The sequence below is a fragment of the Scheffersomyces amazonensis genome (assembly GCF_036850825.1).
Source record: "Scheffersomyces amazonensis strain UFMG-HMD-26.3 chromosome Unknown RJT21scaffold_3, whole genome shotgun sequence".
Classification (NCBI taxonomy): Eukaryota; Fungi; Ascomycota; class Pichiomycetes; order Serinales; family Debaryomycetaceae; genus Scheffersomyces; species Scheffersomyces amazonensis.
This window is the reverse complement of record NW_027042743.1, coordinates 21,437-43,223: the sequence shown is the minus strand read 5'-3', so window position 1 is coordinate 43,223 and position 21,787 is coordinate 21,437. Positions and strand designations below refer to the sequence as shown.

The window sequence follows — 21,787 nt, the reverse complement described above, 5'->3', positions numbered from 1 at the left end:
AAATTATTATTCCGAAATACTTTGGGCTGAAGTGATCAATACTTTCTGTTTTCGGGTGATTGTACTATATTTATTTCCGCTGCGCTTAATTATCCGAAATTTTCAAGCCATGTAATATCTGGGGTAAAGTATAAATTAACATGAACAAGTCTAGGTTGTATATGATAAATTTTAAAAGGGATGAAAGTTAACAACAAACTATACAAAGAATGAGTACACCTGCCCAAATTTTAAAAGAACTAATTGATGCTCCTGAACTTTTAGTATGCCCTGGAGTATTCGATGGTATAACTACTAGAATAGCTCTTAAAGCAGATTCAAAGGCTCTTTACATGACAGGTGCTGGAACTGTTGCTTCAAGATTAGGAATGCCTGATTTAGGTATTGGTAATTTGAATGATATGCATGAAAATGCTCATATGATAGCTGGTATTGCTAACAAGGTACCTCTTATTGCTGATGCGGATACAGGCTATGGAAATAGCAGTGTTTGCGCTCGTACTTTAAACTTTTATGCAAGAGCAGGTGTGGCTGCTTTACATGTTGAAGATCAAGTTCTTTCCAAAAGATGTGGTCATTTAATGGGTAAACAATTGGTATCTGCTGAAGAATTTGCTGCACGTATTCATAGTATGGCAATTGAAAGGAAAAGAATTGGATCTGATATTCTAATTATTGCAAGGACAGACTCGTTACAAGATGAAGGTATCGAAGAAGCCTTAAAGAGAATAAAGGCTGCCATCAAAGTTGGTGCAGATGTAGCATTTGTTGAAGGAATTGCCAATGAAGAACAAGCAAAACAAATTATTTCCGAACTTGCTCCTGTACCTGTTTTACTTAATGTAGTCCCTAATGGATTGACACCAAATTGGAGTGTTGAAGAGGCCCAACAATTAGGATTTAAATTAGCTTTATATCCTGGATTGTTTCTTGGACCTATTGCAATCACTTCTCAAAAGGCAATCGCTGAATTAAAATCTACTGGTAAACAAGCTATCCCGGAAGGAAATCCAAAGGAATTCTTTATGACTATGGGTCTTGGAGAAGTCGTAACTCTCGACAAAATGGTTGGGGTAACTGCTACCTCTCAAATTTAAAAATAGTTCTATTACTTATATAGTTATATATTAAAGACTAATGAAAAAAACTGTTCTCAATCTGATTACTCAAATCTCCGTCCCAAAGTTGATTGAACATATCGTTCATAAATGCATCTAAAACATCGGCTTGTTCTAATGGTTCTACTGTAGAATCTTTATTCTTTTGCTGTTCTTCAATTTGAGCTCGCTTAAAAGGTAATAATAAACTCCAAAAAGCACTAGCACCCATTCTTGTTCTTACAGTAAATATGGGCTCTCTTATAAGCTTCTTACCATCCAAACTTTTTAAACCATCCATCACTCTAACTATTCTAGTAGGATAATCATTTGGATACCTTTGAAGTTTCTGCATAAGTTCATAAAAGTCAGATAATGAGTTTCTAGCAATAGATTTATTTATAAGTTCACGATAACGTTTAGAAATCGATAAGCCATATAAAATAGTAGCAGCCATTGCCGAATATGACAAAATAAATGTAGGAAAATTCGTATTTTCCTTTACAAGTTCTAGTAAAATCTCTATTAATTTTACACAAACCAAATATAATGACATAGCAGCTGAATCTTGATCTTCAGGTAACGTATCAGGTACTAAAAGAAATGAATGAACAAGAAGTTTTGCTAATAAACTCAACAGTTCTGTGACTTTACTACAAGGAGTAAGTTCGGCTATAATGATAGATAAATTTTCTGTTATCGCTTTATGTTGAATTCCTCTTATTGCTGGGTCAACCATTCCAAACTCTGTTTCGGAATTATTTCCCAAGCTATTCATTGAAGTTTGAATAAACTGAGCTAGTTTCAATTGTTTTCCAAAATCTTCAATATAATTATTCTGAGGTAGATTCTTGAATGTAGTAAATATATTATAGTTCAATGGTAACGAACTTGGCATTCCAAAAATAGAACATAAAACTGTCTTGGTTATAAAGCATCCAGCCCATGCAACAGTTGCTGTTTGAATTTGTTCTTTAAGTGCATCATCTAAAGTAATACAATACTCTCGAGTATAGGCAAATCTATGAAGACCAATCTTCATTCCTATATCAACTGCTCTACCAACATGAACAATTGATTCATCATTTTGGATACTACTACTTCTTAATGGCCAATAACATAATATCAAAGAAGCAAATACAACACTCAAAGAGTGTAATGGATCCACCATATAAGTGGAATCATTCTGATATGCCAATTCTTTTATTTTATCCTGTAATACAAGTTCTAATTCTGGACAACAAAGTACAGATGTTGAGTTACAAATAGCAAAAAACAATAGCTTATAATTTTTCATCCATAGGTATCGAGGATCTAATAACTGTTTAGATAGTATTGGTAAATGACAATAATTTACTTGATAGAATGTTTTGAACATGAGTATGATTTTATCTTTTGGAATTAAAGAATCTACTAGTTCATCACCAACATCATCTATATATGGAAAGACATCCACGGTTCTAGTAGAATTTGGAGTAAGCAAAGTTGACAAATTACTTTCTAGACTTGAGCCAATCAGATCTTCACGACTGACAGTATCTACTTTGGTATGAGAATTTGAATTCCTCCTTACTGGCTCTCTTTTAAAATTAGTATCAATTTCACATATACTACCTAGTCTTTCACATCTAGTACATTTCTTGGGAAATTTATCAATCGCATCACATTTTAGCTTTATTTGACGACATGTAGTACATGCCCTTTTAGATCTAGTATATTTAACTTTTCGTATTTTTGGCTCTTTATCCATAGTTGTATAGTAATTATAAAATGAAAGATTTATGTAATTGAATTAGTTTTTAGTGGGGTATTAGAAAAAAAAGTTTATTTACGGTTCGTAAACATTATAGAAATCTCACTTAATTTTTACAACATAAATTGTATTTCCATTCCCGAGGATTTATAATTGTAATTTAAGTATAAAAACAGTGTATTTAACTACTAAACAGTGTATTTAACTACTAAACAGTGTATTTAACTACTAAACAGTGTATTTAACTACTAAACAGTGTATTTAACTACTAAACAGTGTATTTAACTACTAAACAGTGTATTTAACTACTAAACAGTGTATTTAACTACTAAACAGTGTATTTAACTACTAAACAGTGTATATAATTATGATGATTTCAAAAGTGTAGATTTACCATGCAAGTGTAGATGCATTTGCACCTCCACAAGAAGAGGACGTATCAATTATATTACTACTTGGTTGGGACATAGCACATACTTCAGCTTGCAAATTTCTAAATACATCTTTACCATCTCTCTTGAATCTTTTCATGATTCCTCCACTAGATTGAAGTCTGAGTTCTAATGCATCAAGTTGAAAATTATATTTGACTCCATTAACTTGAACTTTTCTTTCTTTAACCAAAATTTCTACAGTAGAACCTTCTTGAGCAGCTTCATAAAATCTTTCATCAGTTACTTTAATTCCAAATAATGAAATATTTGCTTGGTTTCTATTGTAAATATAAGCAAAAGATTTAGCAATAACTGCTTGTACACCACAAAGTTTAAGAGCTTCAGGAGCAGTTTCTCTAGACGATCCACTCCCAAACCCTCTGCCAGCAACAATGATAGCAGCACCTTCTTTTACTTTAGAGACAAATTCAGGACGAACATAGGCAAATGCACTGGTAGGTAAGTCTTCCTTTCCCATTTTATCAATTGGAATAATGGCATCAGTATCAACATCATCACCAAATCTTTGCACTTTGGAACAAATGACGGATGGTAATTCTGAAAGTTCTTCTTTATAAGTTTCTAATCTATTCAACTTTTTATTTTCAAGAATGGGTGCATCTTTTGGTTCAGTATACATAACAGATTCTTGAGGTTCTGACCAATACAATCTGAGCCTATTATATTCCTCTTGATCTACTTTAGAAAGTAATTCTCTTGGATCAGTCAATTTCATATCAAAAGAAGAAGCTGCAACAGTTACTGAGGATGCAAGATTTCCAAAGGAGCCTTTACCCATTCTATTCTCAAAGTTTCTATTTTGAGAAGATAACCAGACTTCACCAGCCCCTGCTTGATCAGCCCCCATACCAACACAATAACTACATCCTGGAGCACCGACTGTAAATCCAGCCTTTTCATACCATTCAAGCAATCCAAATGATTTTAATCTAGAGATAAGAACCAATGAACCAGGGGTTACTTTTCTTTTACCCTTTTGAGAAACAACCGAGCCACTTTCTAAACCAGCTTTCAAAACCAATGCACCGAGAATTAAATCTTCTTCGGCAGTAGTACAAGCTCCAATAAAGCATCCATCAAGTTCCATACCAAGCTTTTCTTCGACTGTTACTACATTATCAGGTGATGGATATAAAGCAATATATGGAACGATACTACTTAAATCAATCTCTCTTATTTCTGCATATTTTGCATTTTCGTCTGGACGAAAGTATAAGGATTCCTGTTTGTAAATTGGATTATTTCTTCGGTTTATAAAAGCAGATGTTTGTTGATCAGGAACAAATACACCAGCCAAAGCTCCAAATTCAGTAGACATATTGGAAATAGCAAATCTTGCATCACAAGAAAGATAGCGAACACCATCTCCACCATATTCAACTGCTCTATTTGAGGCAATTGTGTTTCTTTTGAATTCTTTAAGAATATGAAGAATTGTATCCTTACCACCTATACCAAACTCTGGTTTACCAACTATATTAATTCTTAAAGTTTCCGGAACCTGAAAATAAGTTTCACCAGTAATTAATGGAAATACAACATCCGAAGTTCCGAGTCCAACTGCCAATGTACCCAAAGCTCCACTTGAACATGTATGGGAATCGGCACCAATGATTAACATACCAGGTTGAGCTCTTTCTCTATAGAATTCAGTATGCATGATAGTTGTATTTGGAGGTTGATAATCAATTATATTCAACTCTTTTGCACCTGCTTCAGCTAATTTAATTAACATTTGAGGCTTCTCTAAATGATTGATACGAGGATCCACAATATGATCAGCAGCTAACCAAACTCTATCATTTCTAAATACTCCCGGTTTACCAAGTTTATTATAAATACCATATAGACCCGCCCAACTTAATTCCAGCGCAGCTGTCCAATCCACCTTAACACATACCATATTCCCTGGTACGATTTCTGAATCACCAAGAACATGCTCTTTAAGTATCTTCTCGATTAAATTGTATGATTGAACCATCTTGAATAACCAATTTTAATAAATGTCGTCACACCGGTACAAACAAATTGTTATAGAGACCATAAGCCCTATATATACCAAGTTATTTATTTCAACAAATCATAAGATTCCTAATGGTAAGTCGGCAATTAGCAGCCATTATCCCCACAAAAAGAAATGTAGATATATCGCATAGCTTTCCGAAAAAGAAAATGGTATGACGCTCGCATAGCTATCCGAAAAATGATATGATAATCTGAATAAAGGAATAGATATACTTTTATTTCCGAAGGCTTAAACAATACACAGTATTGAATTCATATACATATAAATATATCTTATAATCATAAAATGATGATGTCGGATTAATTGTTTGAACATTATTTATTCTTATCATTAGAAATTGACAACAATGGCTAGTAAAATACTTGCAGATAATGCTCCTGATCCCAATAGTGTTACAACTAAATTAAGTGAATGGGTATCAAATGTTACTTTGGATGATATTCCAGAAAATATTAAAGAACGTGCCAAATATTTAATTTTAGATGGATTAGGATGTGCATTGGTAGGTGCACATTTACCATGGTCTGAAGAAGCTGTTGAAGCTATTACTAAATTCGAAACACCTGGTGGTACTGCTCCTATTATAGGATGGAAGGGAAAGAAAACAGGTCTTATCTCTTCGGCAATAATCAATTCTTCATTCATTCAAGGGTTTGAGTTAGATGATTATCATAGTTATGCTCCTTTACACAGTAACTCTATTATTTTACCAACTTTAATTAGTTTATTATCTAGGGAACCTGAAAAATTTACAGGTAAAGATTTACTTTTAGCAACTATTGTCGGTTATGAAGTTGGACCAAGAGTTGGTAGATCAATTGGTGGAAGTTCTATTCTTTCTGTTGGATGGCATAGTGGTGCAGTATTTGGACCTCCAGTAGCTTCTGCTTCAGCTGCAAAATTACTAAATCTTAATGCAAGACAAGTTGAAGATGCATTTGGTATGGCTTGTACTCAAGCAGCTGGACTTATGTCTGCTCAATTTGAATCTTCTGTTAAAAGAATGCAACATGGATTTGCTGCTAGAAATGGATTGTTTGCTGCTTTGATGGCAGAATCGAACTATAAAGGAATTTCAAAGGTTTTTGAAAGAAAATACGGTGGTTATATCCCAGTTTTCACTCTAGGAGGTTTAAAACCAAAACCAGAAGAGATTGCTCTTGGTCTAGGTGAGATATGGAGAACTGAAGGTGTATTAGTGAAGATACATGCTTGTATGGGTGGTATTCATTCTACATGTGAATCTGTCGGTAATCTTTTGAAAGATCATGATATTAAATATCAAGATATAGAAAAAGTTACAATTGAACTTACAGAAGCACCATTCCATCATGGTGGTTGGAAGGCTGAAGCTCCTATACAAGTTATTGGTGCCCAAATGAATAATGCTTACATCGCAGCAACTATATTCATTGATGGAAGTTTAGAAATGAAATCTTTTGATGAAAGCAAATTGAACCGTCCCGAGGTTTGGGATTTAGTTTCTAAAATAGAATGTAAACAAAATAATTTTGAGGGAGAAGTAGATCCACAATTTAAATTATGTACCCAAATTACAGTTGAATTGAAAAATGGAGAGAAATTTACCAATAGAGTTGTAAATCCAAAAGGTGTATTAGTTCCATTTTCGAAAGATGATATTGTTGGCAAATTCCGTCATTTAACAAATGGGATAATTTCTACAGAAGAACAAGAACGTATAATTGAAAGTGTAGTAAACTTAGAAAATACTAGTATTGAAGAATTCTTAAAAGTGTTAGATTTAGATGTTAAAAGTCCATTTGCTGTTTAGAGTGTTATAGTAATAAATTATAGTTTGTATAAGTACTAAAGGGCGGCTAAAATGTCTGCTACCTATTTGCAACATATAGGCAAATAGGTCGTGTGCATGACATAGTTTAGGTAATATACAATATCATCGGATACTAGATCGGATAAAATGCGTCGGTTAGCGAAAAACTGATAATGCAATACAAAAGACATGTTATTAAATGACAATACAAATGAATTTATATAAATATATAACGATGTTCCCATCTTGAAATTATTATGTATTCTAATGAAGAAGTAAATATCGAAAATGGAATCAGTGATTAGAGTATTAGGAAAATTATTCTATAATGTTAGATCAGGTGATGCTAAATTACTTACAAAAGTCCTCAAAGTTGATCAGATAATACCACAAATTGAAATATCTAGTTCATTATTTAAAAATGATGGTTATATGCCAATTGAAACAGCAGGTGTAGGAGTAGGTGATAATAAGTCTCCACCATTAACTATTCATTTTGAAAATGATATTAGAATTAAATCATATGTGATAGTCGTTCAAGACATTGACCCTCCCTTACCTTCACCAATCACTCATCTTCTTGCTTATAATATTAGTCCAGAGACTACAACTTTTGAATTAAATGAATTTGATGGAAGTAAATCTGATAAATTCATATTAGGTATTAGTTTCAGAGGTAGAAAGGGATACTGTGGTCCCCGTCCTGTCATTGGTCATGGAGATCATCGTTATGTATTTCAAGTATATGCAATTAATGAAGATGCTACATCAAAATTGGAAGATCAAAACGAGGATCTTACTACTGAAAGACTTGTACAAATAATTGAAGGTAATATTATAAAGTACGGAACACTTACTGGTTTATACAAAAGAGATTAAATTGAATGTAGATCTATAAAAGCTTATATTTCTAATATATATTTAAATATAAATTAATTATTTTTGTAATACTTGAACAAACATTAATGGGACATGTTGTTGACTACCATGAAGGTCATTGTCATAAAAGCTTGCACTACTATGTTTACGGGGAATTGTAAACTTAAATGAAAGTGATTGTCGAAAGAACAAATGAGCTATAACATCATTTTCTTCGATATTATAAAGTTTACTCATCTTCTCCAACGATAAAGCCTGCAGTTGTTTAACCCATTCAAATGTTTCAACATCTGGAAAAATAACGTCAAAGGTTATTTCAAATGGACCAGCATTCTTAGAACGAATTACTTTCGCTAACAGGTGAAGAAATACATAATTGTTATCTTTTGGCTTATTCAATTCACTAGGAAAATTGAAAGGTCGATTTTTAATATCTTTACTGGCCTTTTGAAGTGCCAGCATCAGAGAATCACTTTCTGGTATTTCTGGCTGGTAATTCTTAAGTCTTGTAGTAGAAGGATCTTCACCAAAGAGCAATATTTCTTTTTCACTTCTAAAGTATTTGAGTGAATCTTGAACTTTCATTAAATGGTAAATATTGAATTCACAATGTACTCCAAGAGGTATTTCAAGAGGGATAACTGGCATTGCCAAGTTTCCTGCAGTGGCTTTTTGGCCAGGGTAAGGGCCATGAACAACAGCAATTCTAGCCATTGATGCAATACTGTTAGATAATTCTTGATTTGAAGAAAGTACTTCACCTAACAAGAATACTGATCCACCTCCTATTTGTGGAACATCAACATATGTGGATATTGAAGAGTTTCCCTTATAGATATCAATTTTCAATTCATATTCTTTACCTTTAAATACACTTTTAAGATAAAGCTTCACAGCCACAATGAATTCTGATATATTTGATGTCAATATTGGGTCATTGATACTTCCAACAAATAAAGTTTTATAACCTGCTACTTTAGCACCTTCTAACTTAATCGTATACTCATCACTCTTAATGAATTTGGCACCTTTTGCAACTGCAGATTTTTCTTTAGAAATGAATTCAGCTTCACGTAAATCTAACACACCACCTGGACCAGGAAGTAAATCTGGTCTAGATTTTTCATACAATGTATGTGCAGCAAGAGATTCAGCAGTACATACAACATTTGTAGCCATACTTGAAATTTCAAATTTATCTTGCCAAATTTCAGCGAAGGCTGTTTTCGACTTGGGTGTTAAACAAAGACCTCCACATTCCATTACTTTACCCATATTATATATAACCCCCATATTTGTATATCCATTGAAATAACAGTAAGCAGCATATGGAGATGGATCATAAGCTCTACCAGCAATTATGATATCATAATCGGGATATAATTTCATAGCTTCAACAAAGGGTTCCATACCCATTTGTGCAACAACTCGAGTTGAAGCAATAACTTCATCATGGGTTAATTCTGATGGACCCTTACCGCAAGGTTCTATTAAACCATCATCAAGTGCTTGATGTATATCAGATTTTGGAATCTCTGCATATATTTTTACAATATTTAAATTATACTTCTTCTGTTTAGCATAATCTTTGATCATCAGGACAAAAGTATCAACATGTTCATTACTTCCATCACCTCCTGCAGAAGAAATAATAACTTTGACTTTTCTATGGAAAGCAGCATCCGCAAGGGGTTGTAAATCTCTAATATATGAATCTGGGGGACATGTCATCTTACCCAACCCAAGCTTTTGAGGTCCACTATCAGTTGAACCTGAATCAATAATAATTGCACTGGCACCTCGATTGATGGCTTGAAAAAGTTCATTTTCATCATATCCATAACCGAGCATACCAACAGGTGTTACGATTTTTAGTGAGGTTTCAATTGTCATTATGTAAGGATGTAATTGCTAAATAGAGCATTAGATAATTTTGATTATTTGTCAAGGGGTATAGCTCTTATGATATTTATACTATTAAAAACAACATGGCTAATAATCTATTGTTTATCGGAAAGGCTTAAAAATATACCGATGAGGGATTATTTGTCTGGTAATTGTCACTATATATTTTGAGTCCTAAGAATTGGTAAGCCTAGTCCGGATGAGAATGTGTCAAAGCTGGAGCAGAACGTAATTACTGCTACAGCCGTATATTTTCAACTTTCTACGCACTTTTTCGGAGTTATAAGGACCAAAAGAATTAAATCCCGTAAGATTGTTCTTATTAATTTATGTCATTATAATCAATCATTTGAACTAAACCTATATACATCTATATAGCAGAATTAGTATAATACCCCACAATGTAGATGTACCCCACATAAACCGACCAATTATAATTACAGTACTTGCTGAAAAATCAATTAAGAAGTAATTTTAAATTCATCAAAGGGAAGCTATCCGAACTGGTCGCAACTAACTAACCGATGATGTGGAGAACTTCCTACTCAATCCTATATATGGATCTAACCCGGGGAAGTTACGTTCTTAGATTAATGTAGGTTAATGACCACTATTTGACAAGTAAGTTGATGAGGGGTATTTTTTGGGTGCAACTACATCTCCATAGTGCTTTTATTTTGCAGACTGAACTTACATACAAATTTAATCAATCGATTAATGACCCCACAATTTAATTAAAATCTAGCATTACATGTTGGAAAACATGAATAATATGTTGTATTGGTTTTCATAACTACTATTTGATTAAAGAAAACACGGCAGGGATCAACTTTGAATGTACATATTGAGTTATTAGTATTTCAACCGAATAACTAATAAGGAACCAAAAACTTTAGATTGTTCTATGTCACAAATATTACAATGTAAAGTCAAAACTTTATCCGAAAATTGCAACTTAAATTGATATCCGTTGGAGCGGAGCCCCAGTAACTTGGTTTTATGAAATGAATAACTCGGCTGTTGAAGATTTTCCAAGTAAAATATTTCATCAAATTAACAAGTATATGTGTGGGGTATTATGGTCAATGACAATTTCTCTACATCTTTTCTCAGTTTATAAATGGGGCATATAGTGCAATTATATTTTCAGTTTTAATAGATTATTTAAGTTAATATCGTTATTAATTAAATATTATGTCTGAAAAAGTAGGTGTTGAAATAACAAACAGTAGTATTGGTGGACTGAATGGATTCGAATTAAGTGACAATGATGAATTGAATAATTTTGAGTTCACTAAGGAAGAAAGGAAAAAATACTTAAGAAAAGTTGATTATTATGTGCTTCCGCTTATTTATGTTACTTATATGATTTTGGCTTATGATAAGGGTATCCTTTCTCATGCAGTTTTATTTAATTTCACACTTGATTTAGGATTAACCAAAATTACAATTACACCCCATGGTATACTGGAAAATAATGTTAGATATTCTGATGTTGTCACTGTATTTTATGCTTCTTATGCTGCTGGAACTTATCCATTAACCTGGCTTTCGACAAAGTTCAGTGTTAAAAAGTTTGTTTCGTTATCTGTGCTTACATGGAGTGTGGTAGTTTTTACTACCCCAGCTTGTAAAACATATGCTGGTATTATGGTTAACAGAGCAATTTTAGGATTCTTAGAGGCAGGTGTAGCTCCAACTTTTAATATCTATATGTCTAGATGGTGGACTAGAAAAGAACAGTCTATTAGATCAAGTGTTTGGTATAGTGCCTATGGTTTGAGTGGTATTATTAGTGCATTTATAGATTATGGTTTGGGTACAGTAAGTACAAAATTGAAACACTGGCAACCAATGTTCTTCTTTATTGGAAGTTTAACGTTAGTATGGAGTATAATAATTTTCATATTGCTTCCTGAAAGTCCCCAAGAATGGAGCAGAATTAGTCAAAGAGAGAAAGATATTCTCAAAGCTCAACAAGAAAACGAGAACCATATGAATCAAAAGTTCGATCTCAAACAAGCTTTGGAGGCATTAACATCATTTAATACTTGGTCAGCTGGACTTTTAGCAGCCTTTGCAGGTGTTATAGCCGTTGGATTATTAAATTTTTTAACATTGATTATTACAGGCTTTGGATTTGGATTAGCAGGAACACTAGCCTTAACCATTCCAATTTCCGTTATATATATAATAGGTATGGTGTTTGCTGGGTATATTTGTAGGAAGTTTAATGGATTAGTTTATTTGGCTGCAATAGTTTGTGACTTAATTTGCCTTGTCGGAACTTTCATATGCTGGTTTTCTCCAAGGCATAAGAAAGGACTTTTATACTTTGGTACCTTCTTACTTGCTTTCCAAAGTGTACAAATTTATGTTGGATACTATTTAGGTACTGTCAATGCTGCAGGTGCTTCGAAGAAAACATTATCTAACTCAGTAGTCTTTGCTTTAGCTTCTGCTGGAAATATTGCTGGATCATATATCTTTTCAAGTACACCGGGACCCGAATTCAGAGGTGCATGGATAGGCTGTACATGCGTTGCTGCTGCAAGTGCTGTAATTGCTATTTTTTCCAGGTTTTATTTGCAGCATGAGAATCGTAAGAAAGACAAATTAATGAGCGAATCATCTACTGAAGAGAAAGCCAACCTAACCGATAGTAGTGATTTATCATTTAGGTATATTATTTAGTTAATAGGTAGAATCAAATGGGTTATGAAGAGTTCACGATATTTATCCTATTATCTCACGGTGATTCACAGCCTTGCTCTACTGTTTTTATATTTAATACTTGAGCTATAGTATATAGTTTTCTAATTTATGATTAATTTAAGAACAATTCATCACACGTTTGGGTTCAAAATATTAGAATATGGTCAATGGTAACAGCTCAATTTTATTACACTTACATATATTGATTATAATGTAGTATATTTATATTGAAAAGCAAAGATTTAACTTATGGATAATGTCCCTTTCTAAGACCGAAATATCCATCAGGAGCATCAACTGTAGCATTTAAAATCGTTCTCCTACCAGCACCACCTTCAATACCTTGGAATGGAACATCATTTCCCCACCAAGAGATACTCTTATCATTATACTGTACAGCAAAGAAAATAATAATAGCACTAAAAGCAACACCGGCATCCATCGCACCCGATAAAACAAAGTTATATTTCTCCCACCAAGTCAAATAATACTTCTTTAAATACCACATAAAAGCAATAGATAAGTAAAGACCCCCAGTATAATATGATAAATTATAAGGAGCATAAATAAGCATTCCTCCGATTATTAAAGTAGGTTGGAAATACTTGGTGAATTTTTTAGGGCCATATTTCTTGAAAAGTATACATGGGAAGGAAAGTAAGAAACCAATCAAGAAGCATTTTTCTAAAATTGGATAAATTCCTCCGAACACCTTCTTTGGTCCAATAACACCCCATAAAATAGAAGCATTGTAAAACACAGTTGAATTTGGACATCTAAACTTTTGTTTATTTAGAGGATCACAATATCCTTCAATATTATTGATTTGGAAATTCATTACAGCTAATCCAATAAATGAAGTAATAAAAACTGAAAGCATTTGACACCGAAACATAGATCTTGGAGGAATTTTAAGATAATGGCCCATTTTTTGATCAGAAATGTAGTTTTGAGCTTGACCATTGATATTGTAACCAAACGCTTTGATGAAATTCAATGCTAATCCATTTCCAGGAAGAGCATAACCTACAATTAATTCAACCAAGACATTTAGTCCAAACTGGAAACCTGTAGTGGAATAGATTGCAGTTAATGGAATTAAAAAGCAAAAGTTAATAGCAACAGCAAAGAATATTCCCCACACAGGAGTTTCTGCAGGATATAATTTAACACATAATATAGCCAAAACTATTGAAACTACTAAAACAATTAAGAAAACCCAATCTGGTACTTCTTTGTAACGTCTCATCATGGTAGTATGAGGATCATCAAAACCTTCATAAGTTGACCTTCTGAAGTTTTTTAAAGACTTCCCCAAGCCTTTTAATGCTTTCCACATAGACTGGTAGTTCATAAAGACTTCATACACGATAGCAAATGGATAAATCGCAAAGAATGATCCATAAACAACTAAATTTGCGGCAGAATAGTAAGGTGGCCCAACTACTTCATATTTTTGTTGATCGAATAAACTTCTTTCATTAACAATAGATTTGACATCATAAACAAAACCTTCTTGATCATAGAGGGAAGATGTATTTATAGGAATATATGAAGACCAATTATTATTCGACCAAAAAATACCAATTATTGTAAAAAAGGCAATGACGGAACCAATGTATTGGTTAAGTTGAGAGTAAAATGGAAAAATCAAAGCAGCATTAAAATTTAAAATATTCCAATCGAATGTCGGAATAGGATTAAGACCTAAACCATAAAGACTTCCAGTTATAGCAACTAAGTTAAAGTTGTCAGGACTGATCCAAGTAATCCAATTAAAATAGGATAACGCATTAAATAGGTAAGTTGGAATCCAGTTATACAAAAATGAAAAGGCAAACACACTAAAAAAGAAAGCGTACCTGGATATGGTCCAACCATTAATATTCTCTTTTCTCTCGGGCTGCATCAAAGCTTTGTTCAATGCCAAAGTGGGTAAGATTGTTGGCCAAATTGATCTAATTGGATAAATTGCAAATTTTCTCATAATTCCAGCAAACCCAAATCCCAAGAAGTTGGTTGAAAGAATCAATAATGTTTGATAACCAAAATCAGCCCATTGATTATTATAGAACCTTTCCATTTTTTGAACATGAATATTATAAGAAACATAACTAGTACCGGCGGACACAGAATAGAATATTGTAGCTAAAATCTGTTCTTTATGATTATAAGGGCCAGGATTCAAATCAAAGGTATATTTCCAAACTTTGAATGATTTGTTTGGTAATATTTTTGATAATAAAATACCGGAAGGGTAAAGGAATAATTGTACAACAGCACTAGATAATGAAATAGATGGTTGTCTTTCAGCAAAGAACTGGTTAATAAATGCCCCAATGGCAGTCCAAACAATACCAAGTATATAAACTCTAACAGTTTCAACAGGTAAGGAAGGATCGTCATAAGGATCGGTTACAGCCCTTACTTCAGGATATGGAGAATGGTATGCTATCAAAGCCGCCTCTAATCTAACTTGCAAATCCCAATCAATTATGTGATAATAATTTTCAAATTCCAAATCAATAAAGGATACAGAATTGGTAGATGAATCTTTTTTAATCTGTTTTTCATCTCCTGACTTTTCAGAGCCATGCACAGATGGAGTAAAATCTGTGACTTGCTGAGATTGGAATTCTTGGTCAACCAAAGCTTGAATCAAATCTAAATCTTGAGTGGGAATATTCACATCATCATTGTGATCTCTAAGGGCCTGATTAAGAATTTCAAGGGATTCTCCAATTTTAAGATTTTCAATTTTCTCGATCATGAACGTTGCACCAATGGGAAGATCATCCATAGATAATAAACCTTCAAAATTTAATCTTCTCAAGATAATTTGCTTCTGTGACTCATTAAGAGTATGCCCCACAGCTCCAATTGAAATTGGATGAGAAGCAATTCCCTGTAAATCCACTTCATGGTCTTCAACATCTAAGCGACTTCCTGTAGATCTGATGCTCGTCAGAGGTTCAACAGACTTCTCAAGTATCATTGTTGCTAATTGAAGATCGAGTAGTACAATATTTCTTAAAATAAATTGGAACTTACGGGACATTTATAGCACCCATTTTTTTATATTAATTATAAATTTATTATGAATGATAAGCAAATTTTCTTGACATTCATATATTCACAATCTCTTCATGTCTACGGCTCCATTTGCAACTTAAAATACAGGAAATATTTTTAACGATTGATTCACCACCTCGCCACATAACTAAAAGGATGCATAATATAGTCAAAAGAATGTTGATATAAGTGTCAATACATTTTGAAGACATAAAATTTCCAAGAAAATCTTCGAACCAAGACTATTTTGCAACCCCATTTTAAACGTTCCTGTATATTAAATATCCTTATCTTGACATTTCTGTAATTACAAATGCAATTTTAGGCTGCTCAGAATTGCGCGTTAACCACAAGATTCAAGTGGATATGTTAACGCAATTATTTACATAAGCGACTACATCCAACAAAATACAATTACTTTAATCTGGGCCAACATTTGAACGTACTCTCTTCAATTGTTTTCATAAATATTATATCCCTATGAACAGACGGCACTCCCATTAAATTCTTGTCATTTTTCTTATCGGAACATTTTTATTTTATCAAAATTGACCATCTTCTTGGCATGTCCACATCTTTGGATTGGCCACGGCATTCTCGTCGATGTAAATGTGGATTATGGCAAACTTATAATCCATATAATCAAATAAATGCTGGGCAACAACCATATACTGTACATGTACGTATTCCAGGATAGGTTTAAAAGCGTGATTCATTTATAGGCTCTGCGCTACACTACCTCTCTATTTACTTCCAAGAACTATACTTCATTATTATTATTTCATGTTAACGACATAATAGTATCAGTTAAGAATACAACTATCTAAACAATACAGTTCCACAGTTTTATTTTCTAGTTGTTACATGTGGGGTTTTGTAGTAAGCTTTAGGTCATAAGTTCTGCAATATCACTGATGAAATAAATAAGTTTAACATCATTAGATTTAATTATAGACTCCTTTTGGAAATGTTTACAAGATCCTAGAAGGTGCTTCGAATTTTAACATGAATAAATAGTATCCTCTTTAAGAACAATATATAGTAATTCAAAGCAGTGGTATTAAGGAATCCAAACTTCAGTATGATAAGTAAACTAAGTAGAAATAGATTTTAATTACTATTTGGTCTAAGAATGTTTATAATTGCAGTAGCGCTCTCCACTTCGTTGATTATTAACTACTTGTAGATATTTCATTTGATTTCATTTAGTTCTTTTGTATTATTGTATTTGAATCTTTGTAGTTGGTCATCAAAGGATGCGAGAAACTATACAAGCCGAATAAAAATTTTTCACACTAAAGAATAAATTAGTAGGAAGTGATCACATGGCTTTACAATGGGAATAATGAGTGGTCGTCATTACATCTACTATAATATTGTAGGTAACAATCACCTAAATTTCTTAAGAAAATTTCTATGTGAATTAACATACATATGGTTATAGGAATATTTCTATTTCAAGTTTACCAAAGATGTTTAAAAATAATAATAATGATTTCTTCAAAGAAATCTTTTATCACGCATAAATTCCAATTTCAGACAATGGTAGGTATCCAAACTATATTAAAATAAATTCAAATAAGAAACCTAATAAGTAGAATTTAAAATTGATAAATAATACATACATAAATTTCTAAGATGAAAATAGAAAAAATTCTTAATTCAATTTTGAATTTAAAAGATATATAAGAACAGAATAATATAATAATAACTTAACTCATGAACAAGAATTAAAGTTCTAAAAGTATTAAAAACTAGACAAAAGCAAGGATAATTAAAGAAACGATATATGAAGTAAGAATCTTCCACTCATTTGCCACAGCTCCACTTTCATCATCTACGATGCTGACTGAAGGGCCCAATGATACCAAAGTAGAAGAATAAGGAATAGTATCAAAAGTTGAATGAACATCCAGTATGGTAGTGGCAGTGGTAATATCAGCATTGTTTGATACATTTGGTTGAATAGCATTTGTTCGAGCACTGTTTGTAAAAATTGATTCAGCGTTTATTTGAGCAGCAGTATTCGACTCAATCTTTCCTTCGGCCACTATAGATGTGAATTCTCCTGAGGCATTGCTACCTACAACAACAACAGCTGTCTTAGTACATGGGTAACTTTCAGTACAACTTGTATTAGTAACAGTTGTAGTGTATAACGATTGGACACCCGAAGTAATTAGAGTAGCAGTGGTGGCCCCAACTTCATTAGTGATAACAGCCACAAGACCAGTTCCTGTACTAATTGCACCACCATTCTTAGTATTAACAATTGGCGTTGTATAAATTTCTAACGGTGAAGCAGCTTCTGGAGAGTTATTTACTACCTCAGGCCAATAAGTAGCTGTGAGTGTATGAATGATTGTGACAGTTCTGATTGAATTCAAAGGACAATCTGTTATAGTTTCGGGACAATCTGTGATTTTAATTACTTCATTGGAGGTAAAAGTTGTAGTTATGGTAGAACCAGTAGCAGTATGAGTATTCTCAGATGTAGATGTGGTAGTACCGTCAGACTCAGGGCAATAGATGGTCGTGATTGTATGAACTACTGTAGTAGTTCTGATTGAATTCAAAGGACAATGTGTAACAGTTTCTGGACAATCGGTTATTGTAATGATTTCGTTGGAAGTGTATGTTGTAGTAATGGTAGCATCATTAGTAGTAGCAGTAGTAGCAGCAGTAGTAGAGCTAGATCCACTATTACAGACACTTGATACATAAGCAATAGTTGCGCCATCTGTTACAGATGTAGGTTCTTCTTCGAGTACATGTAACTCACCAATAAAACAGTTGCAGTCGATCATATTAAGCTGTAAAGGAATCGACTGCTCTGGACAAATATAAAACTCAGTTCCAAACCCTTCCAATGATAAAATTGGATCACCCACTTTCAGCCACCCTCCGAAAGGAGTATCACCTAAGTATACACCATTTGATTCATCCGCTTCAAGGAATAAGTCATTAATAGTGATGTAACCTCCTAACAACTCAAATGTTGGACCGTCAGTTTCTACTAAGGTCATACCGTTCTCATTCAATGCAACATATTTCCTGTAATATATTGGTGGTTTGGCTACTGCAGTAATTTGGAAAGACACCATCGATTGACTTGGTGATTCACTCTCAGCAATAGTAGTGGTAATACTTCTTATCCCAGATATGGCACTATTATCGGAGCCACTACCTGTAGTAGTTGGGAACAATGATGTGGAAGTAGTCAAGGAACCTCCAGTACCAGTACTGATAATAACAACACCAGAATCAGTTACTTCCGCACCAACAGAATTGGTTCTAGAGTAAGTAGTAGTGTATGAAGTAAATTCGACAGAAGCTCCTGGTGTTGTTGGGAACATTGCCGTGGACATGGAAAAGAAATCGTCAGAATTCTCATTTTTAGCAATATCTGTAGTCAGTGATAGATCTTCTTCTGAACTGGAAGTCTCATCAGTGGAACTGTCTGTGACCAGCGATGGTTCAGTGCTGGAACTATCACCAGTGGAACTGTCTGTGACCAGCGATGGTTCAGTGCTGGAACTATCACCAGTGGAACTGTCTGTGACCAGCGATGGTTCAGTGCTGGAAGTCTCATCAGTGGAACTGTCTGTGACCAGCGATGGTTCAGTGCTGGAACTCTCATCAGTGGAACTGTCTGTGACCAGCGATGGTTCAGTGCTGGAACTATCACCAGTGGAACTGTCTGTGACCAGCGATGGTTCAGTGCTAGAACTCTCATCAGTGGAACTGTTTGTGACCAGCGATGGTTCAGTGCTAGAACTCTCATCAGTGGAACTGTCTGTGACCAGCGATGGTTCAGTGCTGGAACTCTCATCAGTGGAACTGTCTGTGACCAGCGATGGTTCAGTGCTGGAACTATCACCAGTGGAACTGTCTGTGACCAGCGATGGTTCAGTGCTAGAACTATCACCAGTGGAACTGTCTGTGACCAGCGATGGTTCAGTGCTAGAACTATCACCAGTGGAACTGTCTGTGACCAGCGATGGTTCAGTGCTGGAACTCTCACCAGTGGAACTATCTGTGAGCAGCGATGGTTCCGAACTAGAAGTAACTATCTCATCATTATCATCATCATCGGAAACTATGAATGGTTCACCAACTTGTGGAAGTACCAGTGGGCAAGTCTGACAGGTATCGGGAGTTGATGAATCTGGAGGTGGCCCTGCGTAAGTGAGCCCGTATCCGTAATTGTCAATTTGCTCCATCAGAATTAAAGATGAGTCATAACCATAACCAACAATATAATTAACGACTGCGTTATTGAAAGCCACACTCAATGTATCACCGACATAAGTCCATTCGGAATTAGAAAAATCAGAATCAGCAATAAAATTCCCATTCCCCCATCCCTTTACAAGAAATGAATACGCACCAACAATGGCTGAACTAATGTAAAAAACTGAGGTTTCTGAGCTGAGAAATATAGTCATCTGATTACCATCTGTGCCGAACGTATCAGGTGTGGTCAATTGAAATACTGAGCTCGATCCAACGTTAATACAACCATTTCCAGAAATAGGTGAATTCGCATTCAATATACTCTGCTGCAGCGAGGTACCTCCCCTCATACAAATCGTCCCGTTATTTATGACTTCATTAGTAGTACCTGCATCACCCAAATACGCAAGACCCATAAGTTGACCCTCATTAAGAAAGAATGAAATAACACCTGTGTTGATTACAGATAGACTTAAAAGGCCGAAATTGGCATAATTACAAATTCCGCCATCGGCAAATAAAATATTACCTTCATTATAAAAAGTCTGCCCACCAATTTTATACATAGGTGCTACACAGCTAGTATCATTATCAGTTACAATAAGTGTACCATAATTTGAAAAGTCATAAAGAGAAGTTGGATCGGTATTGAAATTCAAATACAAAGCATTCCGGTTCTCATTATAATTTTCTGGTAAACTATAAAAGTTTCTAATATATGTATAACCTCGATTTAAAAAGTTACCAGCTAAATTGAATGTGTAAACATCAAGTATAAGACTAACTCCGGAGTCAATTGTTATATCTGCATTGAAATAAACCATATCATCTTCACCAAAATCATTGTTTGTCAAATGAGAGTCTGTAGTAACATCAAGGTTTTCCGACAATGACAAAGCCCCCATTGATTCCCGGAGCAAATAACAAGCACATATTATACTTAAAATACCAAGTTTCATAATTCTATGAGAATAATTGAATTTTTTAATTCCAGTAAATATGAAATTACAATTCACTTACAGACACATATATGATTTAAATATGAAAATAAAGCATCGTGGGATGGTTCATAATTAATGGGACGATTAATAAAATGATTGACATGCATATACTAAATTAATTCTGATCATGGAACTTTTAGGTAGATTTGTTTATATTGAAGCTTAACTAACTTAAACCATAATACCAAAGAAAATACACAATCTGAAGTTTGCTGATTATCTTTTGATGAAAGATGCATCATCTTCAGAGATTTCTTCGACTTCTGTATGACAAATGCATATCCCGAGGTAACAAATGCAGTAGAAAACAATCATGGCCTAATATCAATAAATTCTCGTAATACCCCAAAAGGGGACAATCTTACAGAGTAGATGATCATTCAATCGCCGAATAAAATAAAGTAGTTACATAAATAAGGTTAAAGATTGACAGTTGAAAAGAATTAAATAGAATCAATGCAAGAGCTAAAAAATAATTGATGAAATAATCATTCTCCAAAAGATATTTTTGTAGTAACCGAATCAAGTTCCAAAACTTTGAATAATATGTTCGTTTTATTTGTTATATTCAACAAGTGTGGTTTGAATTATTAAAGTGGAATTACGGTTAAGATGATTAGTTTAATAGATTCAACTTACTTTTTAATAAAATCCAAGCTAAATTGATCAATGGTGAAGTTTGAGAGTTCTCACTATTTCAATTCATTGCAGACGTACATATATGCATGCATAAATACTAGATACATGTATAAATACCAGATACATATATAAATACCGATATTTTTGCTTTCACAAGTTAGCTAATAAATACTATTATTATCAAATTTGACCATGTCTGAAGCTATGACTTATCCAC

The 21,787-nt window shown here is 33.7% G+C and overlaps 10 protein-coding genes across 10 annotated transcripts; 4 read left to right on the top strand and 6 right to left on the bottom strand. All coding sequences in view use genetic code 12, as the record gives it.

The window, feature by feature from the left end:
- Window positions 1-14: 14 nt before the first annotated feature.
- Window positions 15-1,115, top strand: RJT21DRAFT_29125 (isocitrate lyase/PEP mutase family protein). Its single transcript, XM_064884063.1, has one exon. It carries the CDS (start codon window positions 210-212, stop codon window positions 1,095-1,097), a length of 888 nt encoding a protein of 295 aa, XP_064738151.1. The 5' UTR covers window positions 15-209; the 3' UTR covers window positions 1,098-1,115.
- Window positions 1,116-2,860, bottom strand: RJT21DRAFT_29124 (uncharacterized protein). The gene has a single exon (XM_064884062.1). The coding sequence runs from the start codon at window positions 2,845-2,847 to the stop codon at window positions 1,135-1,137; it is 1,713 nt and encodes a 570-aa protein (XP_064738150.1). The 5' UTR covers window positions 2,848-2,860; the 3' UTR covers window positions 1,116-1,134.
- A 288-nt stretch (window positions 2,861-3,148) lies between these two features.
- On the bottom strand, window positions 3,149-5,409 carry RJT21DRAFT_119839 (3-isopropylmalate dehydratase). Its single transcript, XM_064881545.1, has one exon. It carries the CDS (start codon window positions 5,284-5,286, stop codon window positions 3,241-3,243), a length of 2,046 nt encoding a protein of 681 aa, XP_064738149.1. The 5' UTR covers window positions 5,287-5,409; the 3' UTR covers window positions 3,149-3,240.
- Window positions 5,410-5,559: 150 nt separating this feature from the next.
- Window positions 5,560-7,257, top strand: RJT21DRAFT_119838 (MmgE/PrpD family protein). Its single transcript, XM_064881544.1, has one exon. It carries the CDS (start codon window positions 5,678-5,680, stop codon window positions 7,121-7,123), a length of 1,446 nt encoding a protein of 481 aa, XP_064738148.1. The 5' UTR covers window positions 5,560-5,677; the 3' UTR covers window positions 7,124-7,257.
- A 66-nt stretch (window positions 7,258-7,323) lies between these two features.
- On the top strand, window positions 7,324-8,027 carry RJT21DRAFT_119837 (YbhB/YbcL family Raf kinase inhibitor-like protein). The gene has a single exon (XM_064881543.1). The coding sequence runs from the start codon at window positions 7,412-7,414 to the stop codon at window positions 8,000-8,002; it is 591 nt and encodes a 196-aa protein (XP_064738147.1). The 5' UTR covers window positions 7,324-7,411; the 3' UTR covers window positions 8,003-8,027.
- RJT21DRAFT_119836 (uncharacterized protein) lies at window positions 8,028-10,107 on the bottom strand. Its single transcript, XM_064881542.1, has one exon. It carries the CDS (start codon window positions 9,893-9,895, stop codon window positions 8,060-8,062), a length of 1,836 nt encoding a protein of 611 aa, XP_064738146.1. The 5' UTR covers window positions 9,896-10,107; the 3' UTR covers window positions 8,028-8,059.
- Window positions 10,108-10,861: 754 nt separating this feature from the next.
- On the top strand, window positions 10,862-12,675 carry RJT21DRAFT_94657 (major facilitator superfamily domain-containing protein). The gene has a single exon (XM_064885701.1). The coding sequence runs from the start codon at window positions 11,102-11,104 to the stop codon at window positions 12,599-12,601; it is 1,500 nt and encodes a 499-aa protein (XP_064738145.1). The 5' UTR covers window positions 10,862-11,101; the 3' UTR covers window positions 12,602-12,675.
- Window positions 12,676-12,758: 83 nt separating this feature from the next.
- Window positions 12,759-15,757, bottom strand: RJT21DRAFT_119834 (OPT oligopeptide transporter protein-domain-containing protein). Its single transcript, XM_064881541.1, has one exon. The coding sequence runs from the start codon at window positions 15,678-15,680 to the stop codon at window positions 12,870-12,872; it is 2,811 nt and encodes a 936-aa protein (XP_064738144.1). The 5' UTR covers window positions 15,681-15,757; the 3' UTR covers window positions 12,759-12,869.
- A 1,691-nt stretch (window positions 15,758-17,448) lies between these two features.
- On the bottom strand, window positions 17,449-18,720 carry RJT21DRAFT_113545 (uncharacterized protein; the record flags this gene model as incomplete). The annotated part of the gene is made up of 1 exon (XM_064880177.1): window positions 17,449-18,720. One exon carries the CDS (start codon window positions 18,718-18,720, stop codon window positions 17,449-17,451), a length of 1,272 nt encoding a protein of 423 aa, XP_064738143.1.
- A 386-nt stretch (window positions 18,721-19,106) lies between these two features.
- RJT21DRAFT_113544 (Hyphally regulated cell wall protein N-terminal-domain-containing protein) lies at window positions 19,107-20,889 on the bottom strand (the record flags this gene model as incomplete). The annotated part of the gene is made up of 2 exons (XM_064880176.1): window positions 19,107-19,678; window positions 19,719-20,889. The coding sequence occupies 2 exons, from the start codon at window positions 20,887-20,889 to the stop codon at window positions 19,107-19,109; spliced, it is 1,743 nt and encodes a 580-aa protein (XP_064738142.1).
- Window positions 20,890-21,787: the final 898 nt, after the last annotated feature.